At 39.5% G+C, this 13,908-nt stretch overlaps 1 protein-coding gene across 2 annotated transcripts in view; it reads left to right on the plus strand.

Annotated features, from left to right (window-relative positions):
• Positions 1-3,119: 3,119 nt before the first annotated feature.
• LOC309396687 (protein argonaute-3) overlaps positions 3,120-13,908 on the plus strand; it is a 55,798-nt gene continuing 45,009 nt past the window's right edge. The window contains exon 1 of one of the 2 annotated variants that reach the window (XM_081962019.1): positions 3,120-3,669. In XM_081962019.1, the coding sequence (XP_081818145.1) occupies positions 3,651-3,669 (19 nt within the window). In that variant the 5' untranslated portion in view covers positions 3,120-3,650. The remainder of the gene's footprint in view (positions 3,670-13,908) is intronic. The other variant, XM_081962020.1, reaches the window with a different exon arrangement.

Genomic DNA, 13,908 nt, shown 5'->3' on the forward strand with positions numbered 1-13,908 from the left:
CAATCCTGAAAATTGAACCTATTTATAAAATCCATGTATTCAAAGAGAGCAGCATTCTTTACTCTAGTTTCTCTGGGGGTCTCTTGGGATGTAGTATAAATCAAGAGGCCAATAACTCCATCAGCTATAATACCGTAGATCAGAAAGGAACTGCAAGTTAGACTTCATTGAGTTACTAGTATTGTCTCAGTCCACTTGATTAGGAGTTAAGCTCTAGAGTGATTGCAACCTGAAGAAGAAAAAATGGATTGATCCTATAAAGCAGGGATCACCAATCTTTTGGACCTTAGGAACTACTAAATTCATAATTTTAAATCCCGCAAACCATTAATATGATCTGCCTAATGACTGGATGGGTGGAAGTTGCTAGGTGATTGAGCGTGGCCAACTCAATGTTACATCAAGGGGCACCTTGCCAGCCTCTACTCACCACTCCTCGTCTGCCCATCCGGGCTCCTTAGGGTCCCAATAGGAAGCAGTTGTTGAAGCTAAGCAGCCACCACGAGAAGGAGTTGGCAAAAAAGCTGGCTCAGTTCAAATTGGACCTGACCGAGAAGGAGGCTCAGCAGAAGCACCTCACTGAGGACTACGAGCATAGGTTTTCCAAGCAGAGGGAGTGCAAGGCCAGGTACCAGCACCTGGAGGCTCAGTGGGCTGAGATGGTCAGCCAGTTCCAGGCCATGATGCAGTCCCACTGGAACGAGGCCCTCTGGCTCTTCGCCACCAGCAGCGCTTCCCTTTAGCCTTTGCCCAAAGCCCCACACCAAGAGCCTGAAGCGGACCCCAAGTCAGAATTTCTCCCCTTCCCCCCTGACCCGCACAAAGAGACCCCGAAGGGGGAGACTCTGCAGCAAACCAAGCGTTCATTGCACGTATCCATCCCAGGGGCCGTAGTTTGAGGACCCCTGATTTAGTGCAATGTAAAAAATCCAAATAATTTTTCTGTGGACCACCAGACCTTTCTCACGGACCATCAGTTGGTGACAGCTGCATAAAGTTTTGTTATTTCAAATTAAAAATCCTTTTATTTCCTTCCCTTCCCTTTCTCCTTCCCTTCCCCTCATTTGATCCTTCACTTCTCAGAAATTTTTTTCCCTCTGAAACACACCATGCTCAATTCAGGAAATATAGGAAAACGCAATGGAAGAGATGCAGCATATGGACATTTTAAACACTAAGATAGCATTAAAAAAACCTGATGTAATCTTCTGAAAAGCAATAAAATAAAAGGGTTTCCAAAACTGATATAAAACTTTTAAGGCAGATCCAATGAAGAAAGAAACATTGTGGGATTCCAAGAATATTATTTTATTATTGTGCAGCACAGTTTCTTCACCTTGGCAATCTTAAAACACATGGCTATCTTAGTGTCTGTTTGAGTCTGTCCACTTCTTCATGTCATTAGATGCCCCGTTCTTACCCCAGAAGAAGCTTTTTCAAACGTTCTGTTGGAATTTTCCTGAAACTCAAAATCTTATTATTTTGGGTCGTGCACTCTGAATAAAGCATAATAAGTCTTGAGTTCTTGTTTGATGCCTGTTCAAGTATTTGAAGAATGCTATCATTTTTCTTCTTGAGGCTAACATTCCTGTTTCCTTGAATGGCCGTTCCTAGGCCCTGATCATTTCATTTCCCCTTTCCCAATCTCTTCCAATTTTTCTGAATCGTTGCTCTTAAAATAGCAGGCTCAGAAATAAGGACAATGCAGCCGACTCTGACCAAAGCAGAATAAAATGGAACTCCTAACTCTTGTAATGTGGACATTGTACTTTCTCTTAATGCACCTAAAAACTGTACAGGTAGTCCTTGACTTAAAATCACAACTCAGCCCCGAATGTATCCAGTCGTTGCTAAGTGAGACATTTGTTAAGTGAGTTTCCCTCCCATTTTACGACTTTTGGCCACATTTCTTAAGTGTATCACTGAAGTGGTTAAATTAGTTGAACGGTTTTTAAGTGAATCTGGCTTCCCCATTGACTTGGCTTGTCCAAAGGTCGCCAAAGATGACCCCATGACCTTGGGGCGCTGTGACCATCATAAATATGAACCAGTCGTCAAGCATCCAAATGTAAGTCACGTGGGGATGCCGCAATGGTTGTCAGTGTCAAAAAAATGGTCACAAGTCACTTTCCAGTGCCGTTGTAACTTCGAACAGTCACTAAAAGAACTGTTGTAAGTCAAAAAGTACTGATATTCAGTTTTGCATCCACTCTTAACTCACAGTGGGCAATCCAATATGACTCCAAAGAAGAGCAACCCCTTACGAAACAGTAGGAAGATTCGGGAGGACCTTTCACAGAGGATGGGGCAGGAATCAGCAAGGTGAGTTTACAGAAGTGCAATTTTCTCCTTAGTCAATACCTTGCTCCCTCATCCTGTGATGGCCAACCTATGGTACGCGTGCCACAGGTGGCATGTAGAGCCCCCTCTGTGGGCATGCGAGCCATTGCCCCAGTTCAACATGCTCGCATGTGTGCACCTCATCATGCCCGCATGTGCGCCCCAGCTCGCATGTGTGCACCTCCCACCGGCCAGCTGGTTTTCAGGTCTCTGTGGCGCATGCGTGGTAGGTGGGGTGCATGTGGGAGACATGCATGCTTTTGTGCGGGCGTGGGTGGGTGTGTCACGCGCACTCCCCTTTTTGACCCTTATCAAGAGGCTCCTTGGTTCATGCAATGTGTTAAATTGACTTACTCCATCCAGCTATCGTGTGAAAAGAGAAGCAATTCTGGTTGTAGAACTTAAATTCTCGCAGATACCGCTAGGATTATTTTTTTAAAAAAGCAAATATTAGTTAATCCGGCTGCTCATTTAACTTTTGTTATTGCTGGTCGTCAGTAAATAATTCAGGGGCAAGCTAGATTCGAACTCGGGACTCTCAAGCACTAGATCCCTCCGCCTAAGAAGCAACAAATGATTAAAAAAAACCCACCCATTTCATCCTCCTCTTCTAGGAGCTGCGCCCCTTCGTCGCCTTCGGAGGAGCGGCCCAGCAACACACTCGCGCGTGCGTAGTGAGTGAAGCGAGCAAAGCGCGAACTTGCGCGGGAGGAGGGAATGATAGAGAGCAGAAGTCTATGAAGTCGGGGAGGGACTTCCGGCGCCCGGGACAGAAGTTACAACACGCCTGCGCGCGAGCCGGTGAGCGTAAGGCGTATAGACCGCCCCCCCGTCTTCAGGCGTTCAGGAAGACTAAAGAATGGCTCTTAACCAAAGAGTCGAGAAGTAGAAGGGGGGGCAATTTCCGGAACGAGCGGGGAAGAGTGCGGTGGCGCATGCGCGCCCCCTCAAACGCCGGAGACCGCTCTCTTCATAGCTGGGCTCCTTCGGGTCCTCTCAGTCGGTGAGCGGCTGGAGCAGCGGGCGAGCTGGGCTGCGGGCGGCCACGCAATTTCCGCCTGCTCGGCCACCTCCGGAGTCCTCCAACTGACCGAAAAAGCCGGATTGGGCTGAGGAGGCAAGCAGCGTAAGAAGAAAAAAACTGCGAGGCAGAAGAAGAGGAGGAGGAGGAGGAGGAGAATCCTCCGTCGCCACCGCCGCCGCCCCCTGAGGCCCGGCCGGTCCGGACCGGGACGGCGCTAGAAGACGAAGACGAGGAGAAAGAACCGGAGCGGCCCCCATCCCACAGAGTGGCCGCGCCGAGTCCATGAATGGAAATCGGCAGCGCAGGTGAGGCGACGGAGGGGGGGGGGGTTGCCCGTTGGGGGGCTTCGGTAAGTGGGCGAGAAGGTGAGGAGGCCTTTTCCCAGGGCCTCGTTCATTCTTCTTCTTCTTCTTCTTGTGGCATATCCGTCATGCGACGTTGGCGATCCTATTTTTATCAACAGCCGCATGAAGCCCCTATGGCTGTCATTAAGTTTTGTACCTTATGATTCTTGACGAATGTATCTTGTCTGAGAGCAACACTGAGAGCATCTGCACCAAAGACAAATGACTTGTGTGTCCAATCACACTTGGCCAATAAAGAATTCTATCTCTGGCTTCTGGCAGAATTTGCCTCCATGTCTGGGCTGCTCTTCAGAACCGAGGCAGAAGTGGGGCCCTTTGGCTTCAACTAGGGCTCCAAGATAGGTCAGTATCGACTACCAAGGGACAGTCCAAAGGAACTGTATGACCAGGAGTCAAAAGTGTCAAAAGCTGTCATTTATTTTATAAAAAATATATTGGTGGGTTATGAATACATAATTGGGGTCAGTGAATCTTTTAGGGTCTCCCCATAAGGACCACTCCCTAGTCTTGGCAAATCTAGACAATATACTAAAAAGGAGAAACATCATCCCGCTAACAAAAGTACGCCTAGTCAAGGCTATGGTTTTCCCAGTTGCAATGGATGGCTGTGAAGGTTGGACCATAAGGAAGGCTGAGCACCAGAGAATGGAGGCCTTTGAACTTTGGTGCTGGAGAAGACTCCTGCGAGTCCCTTGGACTGCAAGGCGATCCAACCGGTCACTCCTAGAGGAGGTCAACCCTGACTGAAGATGCTGAAGAGGAAACTCAAATACTTTGGCCACCTAATGAGAAGGACGGACTCGCTGGAGAAGAGCCTAATGCTAGGAAAGATTGAGGGCAAAAGAAGAAGGGGACAGCAGAATAAGGGGGCTGGATGGAGTCACTGAAGCAGTAGGTGTGAGCTTAAATGGACTAACAACAACTAGTCTTGAAGGTGAGGTGCCTAGTAGTGGGATGCCCAGGACAACTGCCAGCAAGAATGGTCTTGAGGTGTCTATTAATTACTACCAGCATTAATTAGTACTATTAAAATAGCATTTTTAAAATTATTTTTGTGTGTTTGGGGGTCAATAAACCATATGGAACTTTATGAAGAGATTGAAGAGATGAGCCCTGACCTAAATGTTCTCCCAAACTGGGGCCATCCAGCTGTTGGGGCTATGGCTTCCCTAATTCTCCCCAGTCTCACAAACCTCTACCGTGTTGGCTGAGAGCTATGGGAATTGTGGTCTAGCCTTCTCCCCTTCTAGAGGTCACAGGTTTGGGAAAGGGATAAAATGGGATGTTGGGTGAGTTTTCTTACAGGGGACTGTAGAACAGGCGAGAAGGGGGTAGAGTTTCATGCTTATGTTTGGACTGGGAGAAAAGGTGACTGTTCAGGTTTTGTGGAACAGGTAATCTTACCTGTTAAAGGAACTGCATTGCCATGAAATAGAGATTACTATTGTACACCTTTTTATTCAATGGCATGTTCCAGTACTTATGGACCTGCAGACTTGGAACTGTTGAATGAAGAAGGGGATCAGGGTTTCTGTGTGCTTTGGAAGTAGATTGGTAGAGGGCACTGTTTTTCAACCTTGCAACTTAAAAGTGGGCAATAGAGTTCAATTGCCAGTATCTCCTCCAGTATGGTGTTGAAAAGCACTGGTATACCCAAACACCAATCATTATTGTAAATCTTGACGTGTGTGAGAGGTCTGGTCCATCATTTCAGTAGAATGAAGATGAGGTATTTTTGTGGCAGTGAGCATCCTTGGATTTTTATGGTGTGGGGCACTTAGTATCTTATCTTTATTCTAAAGGATGAGAATTGAAATATTTATGGAAGAAACTATTTCTATTGTGAAATAGATTCTCTAATATATGCTACAGCTTCTTACTGCCTATTCTGATATAAAAATTGCATGAGGTGGTTGATCATTGGGAGAAACCTACTTATTCCCCCAGAAAATTGCATTTTCTGTTACATATTGGCAGGCATAGGTATTGGTCAACCCAGTATAGTACATTTAAACACCAGTACTATACTAAACACAAAGGTCGCTGAAATATTGTGGAAACATAAAAGCTAATTTTGCCTAACTGAAATAAGTTGGAGAAATCTGCTTAATTGCTTTAGGTACGATAGCTCAAAATTTAGGAATATTTTGATTAGCTGACTTGAGATATTTTGAAGTGACAGTAAATCTATTCTCTATCTTTCTGCTTCTCAAACATGTTTAGAAATAATATACCTATTATTGGTTATCTAGAACTATTTGACTTTTTATTGAGTGAGTTTTGAAAATTTTGATACCAGTATAAATTTCAAGATATAATGAAATAAATGAAAAAGATGGCAACTGCTTTCTTCAGTTATCATTGTTTAAATCGATTGTTTAATGAAGAGACGGAAGCTTTTTAAGTTATCAACATGACAGTTGATGTACCGGTAGTTGCACAAAAACTGAAACTTTGTAATTATTCCTGCAATTACAAATCTTTAGTATTATTTTAATCACATAGTCCAAGTTAGTTATGAGCAACATTGGCTAATAGAAGCAAATATTTAAATTTTCAGTTGTGATCATCAGTCACATCATTTGTTTTCAATTCATGATCTTCATCATAGATTTCAATGTTATCCTTTTCTGCAATGAGGGATGGCCTTTTAATATTTGTTCATTCACAGCAGTTAAAATATTTTGAAGTCAGTTTTCCTTACAATACAATACATATTTAGTGTAACTATTTCCAGCTAACTGGGAGTCACATTTTAAAAAAATGTATCACTGCATGACCTAATTCAACCCATTAATCCATAAACAATATTTTGCAAACACCACTAAGTGAAAATCAACAATCCATATTATAATGTAGCATAACAAATTGTATGAATCAGGCCACAGTCTACTGTATTGAGGAGCCATTGATCTCATCTAGAGGGATAACCTTTGCACTATATATGTGTTGTTGTTTTTTTCATACTGTAGGACAGGGTTGTCAAACTCATGGCCCGAGGGCTGGATGTGTCACATGTTGGCCATGCCCACCCCGTTTTAGCAAAGGGGAAAACAGTTGCGATACATCACGTGATGACAACATGACACAAATTTGACATCTCTGCTTTAGGACATTGCTGGGTCACATCCAGAATTTGCTGTATAATTTCCTAACTAGATTTGTACTTTGGCTTTATTTTATTTTTTAAAATGCACTTTTAGGAAAAGTGCACAACCCCACAACTTTTCCATGCACATGGATGGTTGAAATAAAGCTAGAGTCCTCTTCCTCTTCTTACATCATTTTCGTCATTGGCCAACAAAATTCATTTATTCAATTTTTGTAGCCATCCATCTCAGTCCAATTGACTTTTTTAAAAAAAAATAATTTCAATACTAAAATTAAAACAACACTGTGCCAAACAATTTAAGCTAAATGCTATAAAAATGTAAACTGCTAACAAAAATATAACATCAATCTAACAATAGCACTTAGACTTATATACTGCTTTACAGCCCTCTCTAAGCGGTTTACAGAGTTGGCATATTGCCCCCAACAATCTGGGTCCTCATTTTACCTACCTCGGAAGGATGGAAGGCTGAGTCAACCTTGAACCGGTGAGACTCGAATTGCCAAAGTGATGGCAGCCGGTTAATATGATTACAAATATAATTAAGATTAATAATCAACTATGTAGTTTTATAATATATCTGTACAACTGGCATTATGTACATATATAAATCAATATAAAGTAGTAAAATGTACATATAGTCATAAATATGTTTAACACTATAAAACAGTAAAATCTACAGGTATTCCAAAGGTAAATTTTAATACTGTGTCTGTAAAACTATGTTGCAAAAATGTAGGTGGAACATAGATGTGTCAGGAAGTGTAGAGGCTGAAACCTAAAATAACCAGTGATGGACCCTGCCTAATCATAGTAATGGCTCCAGTGCACATAAGTATGAATCATGGCATATGGGTGTAAATGTTAGAGCTGATAAAGCTCCTATACAAATTAAAAAATGGTAATAAAACATGCTTAATATATCTTGAAAATCAACAGAATTTGTTTAACTTTATTAGAATTGTCACTCTGTAGCCTGGTGAGTTTATTAGGCTGCTTAACTAAGAGGCAATTGCAACCCACCTGTGACTAGAAACACCCCCCCCCCCATTTTATGCTTATTTTATATACCGTACATAAATAGTTATAAGGGTTTTTCTATCCAAATTTCCTTTCTGCAGAAGTTTCCATCATTTCTTTCAAATCCTTATTAGCTGTTGTTATTACTGTTCAATTCTCAGAGACTGCTTGGGCAAGTCCCTGTAGTTTCCTTGTTCAGGTTTTTCAGAAGTGGTTTCTATTACCGCCTCCTATGGCTTAAAAAAAAGTGGTTGGCCTACCATCCCCCAGCTGGCTTTGTGCCCAAGGCAGGACTAGAACTCCCAGTCTCCCAGTTTCTAGCTGATGTCTTAATCACTGCACTAAACGGGCACTCAGCTATTATTATTATAGCCTTTAATGCTCCCAGTAAATCTACAAAAGTTGCACTCTGAACTAGGTTGACACATCACGCAGCATGTTTTAAAATGTCTTGGCATTGGTTCAACCTTAATGGTAAATGGATCTGACTGTATTCACATGACTTATGTACTGTGATTAACTTAATCATGGTTTTTTTCAGATAATCCGGTTTCAACAATACACACACACAGATTGGGTTTACATGATGCAGTTAAATGTGATTGGCTAGTTCATGGCTCAGTGTTTGGATTCTAAACAGCCATTGAGTAGAGGATTCTCTGTAAAATTAGTACGGAAGATAATTAAGAATGATTGATAATGTGCAGTAGTTCTCAGATGAACGTTTGCGTATTTCAAAATAGCTTGTGCACAAGAGTTGTACAAGCTCCTTGCTAGGGACAAGAGAGTTTTCAAACACTAAAGATAATGTTTGGATTTCTTACCTTCTGTCCATCACATATACAAAAATTCTTCTTTTGCAGAAACTAATATCTGGAAATGAACTTATATCTGATCTGGGAAAATGGTTGGTAAAATTGTGATAATGGAGTTTCCATCTCTTCCCCCATATTTTCCCTGATTATTGGATTGTGTTTCTGTGCATTTGAGGCTATGATTAAATGCCATTTGCAGAGAGATAAAAATTTGGTTGCACTGAAGTGTATACTTGAGTTTTGTGGATCTTAAATAAGGATGTTTTCTACCTAACATGTCAGAAGATCTTGCCAGGAAACGGGAGTCAGGATATAAGATGAAGCCACCAAAGGATTCAAGTCCAAGCAGTATTCACTGGGCTTATGACCACTACTGTTATTGGAGTAGTTTGCAAAGCAGGGCTCTGTATTTTAACTTTCTGGGGAGTTTTATAAGTCACTAATATAATTACTAATCTGTATTAATAGTATTTTTTAAAGTAATTTGGTTGGTGCCTGAAATGTTTAGGAGAAAAGTGTTTTTGCAAAAGGTGTACATAGCAGAGATGTAGAAACATATCAATCAAACAAAAACCAAGATAGATTTAAGAGGAATTTAAATATCTCCTTTTGCTTAAGTAACTCAGTTAAGTAATTTCCTTGTTTTTGAACATTTTTATTTCTGGATCAAAATTGGCTTCCTGAAATATAACTGTAAACAATTCAGTGCTTTGGCAAGGGACACAGTGGCATAGCATGATGAAATCTGTTTCTCAAGCTTTTTATATTAAAAAGTAAATATGTACATTATATCCAGGGAAAAAGAACTATAATGTTTAAATCTATCAGTATTCCATTGTCTTCTTTCTTTAGAACACTTTAGCTTTATATTGGAGTTATTGGGAAACTTTCCCCTCCTTAGTGGCTGTTGTTAAATGGAACAAAAGTGTTATAAGTACAGATCTGTACTTATAATCCTGGGATACGCCTGAGGTCTGTACTTCCTTCTCTCAGTAGGTCTGTATTTATTATCTATAAAATGAGTGGCTACACTCATCATACTAAGCCACAATGTGTTGCTTTTTGGTTTAATCTGTTCTAGGAATTTAATTACTAGTATTAATCCATAGTTAATGGCTTAGATTTTTTAATTAAAGATTTAAAACACAATAGTATTTAGTAAATGGTAAAAGTAAATACAAATTAAACTCAAAAAGAAAAAAGAGAATAAAAAGTGCAAAGAAAACTAGAAAAAAGGAAAGAAATAGAATAATGAAAAAATATCTGAAGAAATGACTTCCAATCTTAATTAGAACAAGTAAAAAAAAAACTGTCACCCCTATAAAGTTACGAACACCTATTTCTTCTCCCCATATCCCATCCCTTCTATATGCAAAACCATCAACTTTTCAGCGCTGGCTTCAGCAAAAAGTTTGTAAAAGGGTATTCCTTTCTTTTACTTCTAGCAATCTAGATTTTTAATTCATTTAGAGGTTGTCTTTTTCCCATCACAAAGATTCCAAAGGCTTTAATCTTTAGTGTAAAGTCATTAGTGTAAAATCTTGGTTAGTCTTTTATTTTCCCCTTTGATTTTCACAGTGTTAACGAACTTCTTTTGTTTACCAGTAAAAACTCCTTATCAGGATCCTTCTCTTGGTTCTTCTCTATCTTGTAATCCACATTTTTTTCTTGCCTTGTTTATTTCCAATTGAATGCCTTGTTTATTTTGTAACTCCCCACTTTTTTAAAATCCGTATTTCTGATCCTGTTATTTCTGTATTAAGCAAAAATGTTTTCACATCTATTATTTGTTAACATCCTTTAAACATAGTCTGTCCATAGCATAACACATTGTTACTGATATTGTTGATATTGTCACTGGGAGACTTCAAATTTGTCATTCCAAATAGTCTTAATATATTTAAATAAGCAATTTCCAAAAATGATTAGAAGGGAGGATAGCAATCTTAATGTCTTTTAAAAGGTGCCAGCTGTAGATGTGAGCTTGATGGTTAATCCTTTCATCTGGCATTCCGACTTGCTGGAGACTGGTATCCTGTGATCTTCTTATGAGGTATAGCCATCCAGAGTACTTGTGCGCAATCTTCTGTCCTGTCTGAAGAACCAGTCTTCTCACTGTATCCTTGGTCTTTGCAGTGGTCATTGCCTCTGCATTTCATGGAGACACATTTAGCTTGCGTTGCCTCCGCTGGAAGTTTAAATCTGTTTAAACCTGATCAACTGAGGTTTAGTCAGTAAACCATAATTAATGATTTCATGCAGTATGGAAATCTAGACTATGGGATTTATTATGTTCTTGGCCCTCTAGTTAGCCTTCTGAAACAAGTATGTCTATAGGTCAGGTAGGTAGGCAGCTAGGTAGGCAGGCAGGCAGGCAGGCAGGCAGGCAGGCAGACAGACAGACAGACAGACAGACAGATAGATAAAGTTTAATTATAGGTTATATAATTAAAGTACGGTATTAATAATTAACAATTATCATATGTATTTTAATGTATTTTCTCAATAAATATGCTGTACATGATAGTATGAGCAGTAGGACAACACAGTAATTTTCCTATTGGACATTGGTTTTATATTTAGATTTTTTTAAACTCTGCCTTTATTATTTCTCCCAAAATGTGAATTGTCATTCATATAAATTTGACTTGTGAGTCATTTGGCCTTTTGTGATCTTGTTTCTGCTTGCTTAACAGGCTGAGTAATTTTCAGGTTCCTGCTATTATACCTTTGTATCCAGCTTTTCTTCCATGGTGAAAGAATGTTATTGTAAATGTTATCCAAGCATTGCTTAGTTTATGCAGATGGAAAAAACTAAGATGAAAGCTGCCTTCTATATTTCTATCGTGCCTTGTGTATGTACAGCATGAGTCCTTTATTAATTGTCATTTTACAGCTTAACCCTAGCTGAAACATGGTTAGCCTATAAAATATGCTCTACATGTTCATCACCCTCATCTGCATACGGGTCATCTTATATTATTTAGGATGATGATGATGATGATGATGATGATAATAATAGGAAAGAATGGTGATCAAGGAGTATTAAGTTTGGCATATCTAAAGGAATGGTGTAGCAAATGAAAAGACTTGAACAAATAAACCATACTGTATGTTGGAAAAGGGAGTGGAACTGAGTGGTTATTAGCTTCATTTAAAAATAAAATCACAAGTTTGATGAATAAAGTTGGTGTTGTTACAGTGGCTTATAACCTCTCTTGTAAGTTGACAAAAACAAAGATTGCATAACCTAACTTTTTTTGGTTGTTTTTTCTCCCCGCACATTGTTTGCTTTTGTAGTGTCTAGTTAGCCAAATGACTTGTGTGCTGGCATGCTTAGCCAAATAAGTTAAAAACATAGTGGCTGCATTCACATAGTATGTTAAACTTCATTAATTTTAATTGTCTTTTGTTTTTGTTGGCTTGGCATGTTGAGCCCAGTCTCATTATTTTCTGGTTCTGTGGATAATATGATTTCAGAAAATTAGACAAACCCAACCAGAGTGCCATCCAAAGAATGATTTCTGACTTGTTGCTGCTAAATTAGCCTGGGGATTGTTAATGAGAGTTTACCCTGTTTTAGTATTCCTAGATGGTTTGAAAAAGACAAAACAGGACCCCTGTTTAAAGCGGTGTGGTAATCAACTAATTCTACCTCTCTTTGCTGGCTGGGAAAAGTGTGGGAGTTGAAATCCACAAGTCTTAAAAGTTGTCAAGGTTGAAAAACACTGTGCTTTAGTGTTCATTGGCATAGCTTCCAGGAAAATATGTCCCAGTATATATCTGCAGCCCCTGAGTTTCATATCGTGAGGGAATCAATCTCATTGTCACCATGATAAAAAAAACATGTTGAGATTCTAGAAAGAGTGCAGAGAAGAGCAACAAAGATGATTAAAGGATCTGGAGGCTATACCGTATAAACAGTTAGGGAGCTAGATATATCTAGTCCAACAAAGTGAAGGACTTGGGGGTGACACGAATAACTTCCAGTCCTTGAAGGACTGTCACAGATAAGAGGGGATCAACCTATTCGCCAAAGCACCAGAGAGCAAACCAAGAAATAATGGACGGGAGGTCATTAAATAGAGATCCAACTTAGAATTGAGAAATGTTATGGCAATGAGAACAGTTAATTAGTGGAACCGGTCATCTCCAGAAGTTGTGGCTGCTCCATCTCTGGAGGTTTCTAAGAAGAAATTGTAGAGCAATTTGTCCGGAAAGGTTTAGGGTCTCCAGTTTGAGCAGGGTATTGGACTAGAAAACCTCCAAGGTCCCTTTCCCAGCCCTGTTATTGTGTGTTCTGTTCTTTAATGGTTTCTATAGAAAAAGGCTGTATTCAGCATAACTCAATTCTTTACTCTAACTCAACTCAGCACTGTAATTTATTTTCATGGGTGAAGCATGCACCATCGCCATACAAAGGAATTTTTTTTTATATTGAACATTCATTGCTACTTTATATGATTTGTATGCATTTTGTTTTATTATTTTCATATTTCAATTTTGGATTGCTAAAAGTGGAACCAATTCTGTTTAGTGTGAATATTCTCTATAATTATTAGAGGATTGTATTCTTTGAGATGATTTGAAAGAATTGTGTTGGAACTTACTATCTCCCTGATACTAATTAAAGCAGCTGCATGTTTTCCAGGTTCAAATGGAAAAACTCCCCAGCTGTTTTAATTAGGAGTCGAAAAATGCTGTGCTCATGAAACTTCCAAAGCACTTTTCCCAAACCATTTCAAAGAGTGCCCATCTGCTTGAACAAGTACAGCCTCCATAGCTATACATTATCTTGTAATAATTTGTAATGAAATTGCTTTATATACTGAACTTCATTTTGAATTTCTTTCGGGAACAGTAGTTTTTAAATAATCCTGTTGTCTCAAACATTTTAGATTTATAATTTAGATTTATAATTATAAATTTATAATTTAGATAATTTCAGATAAATTGTGAATATGAAACAACAAAATTAACGAATAAATTGATCAATCTACTTGTCCAGTACGGAGTTTGGATGGTTTATAGAAGAGCTCCCTCCAAGGGGATTTCATTCTTTCAGGGAGGAGGCAAAAAATACTTAAAATCCTTGCAACTTTACTTCCTTCAATGTTTCGTAAACACAAGCCATAGAGTAACAAAGGACATGTTTGTCTGAGTTGATACTTTTCTTCCAGTTAGAACTGCTTAAAGCTCTGGTAGTTTGAATTGCTTAGTTTAAATAAATAC

This window comes from Natrix helvetica (assembly GCF_964273705.1).
Source record: "Natrix helvetica genome assembly, chromosome: 9".
NCBI classification, from domain to species: domain Eukaryota; kingdom Metazoa; phylum Chordata; class Lepidosauria; order Squamata; family Natricidae; genus Natrix; species Natrix helvetica.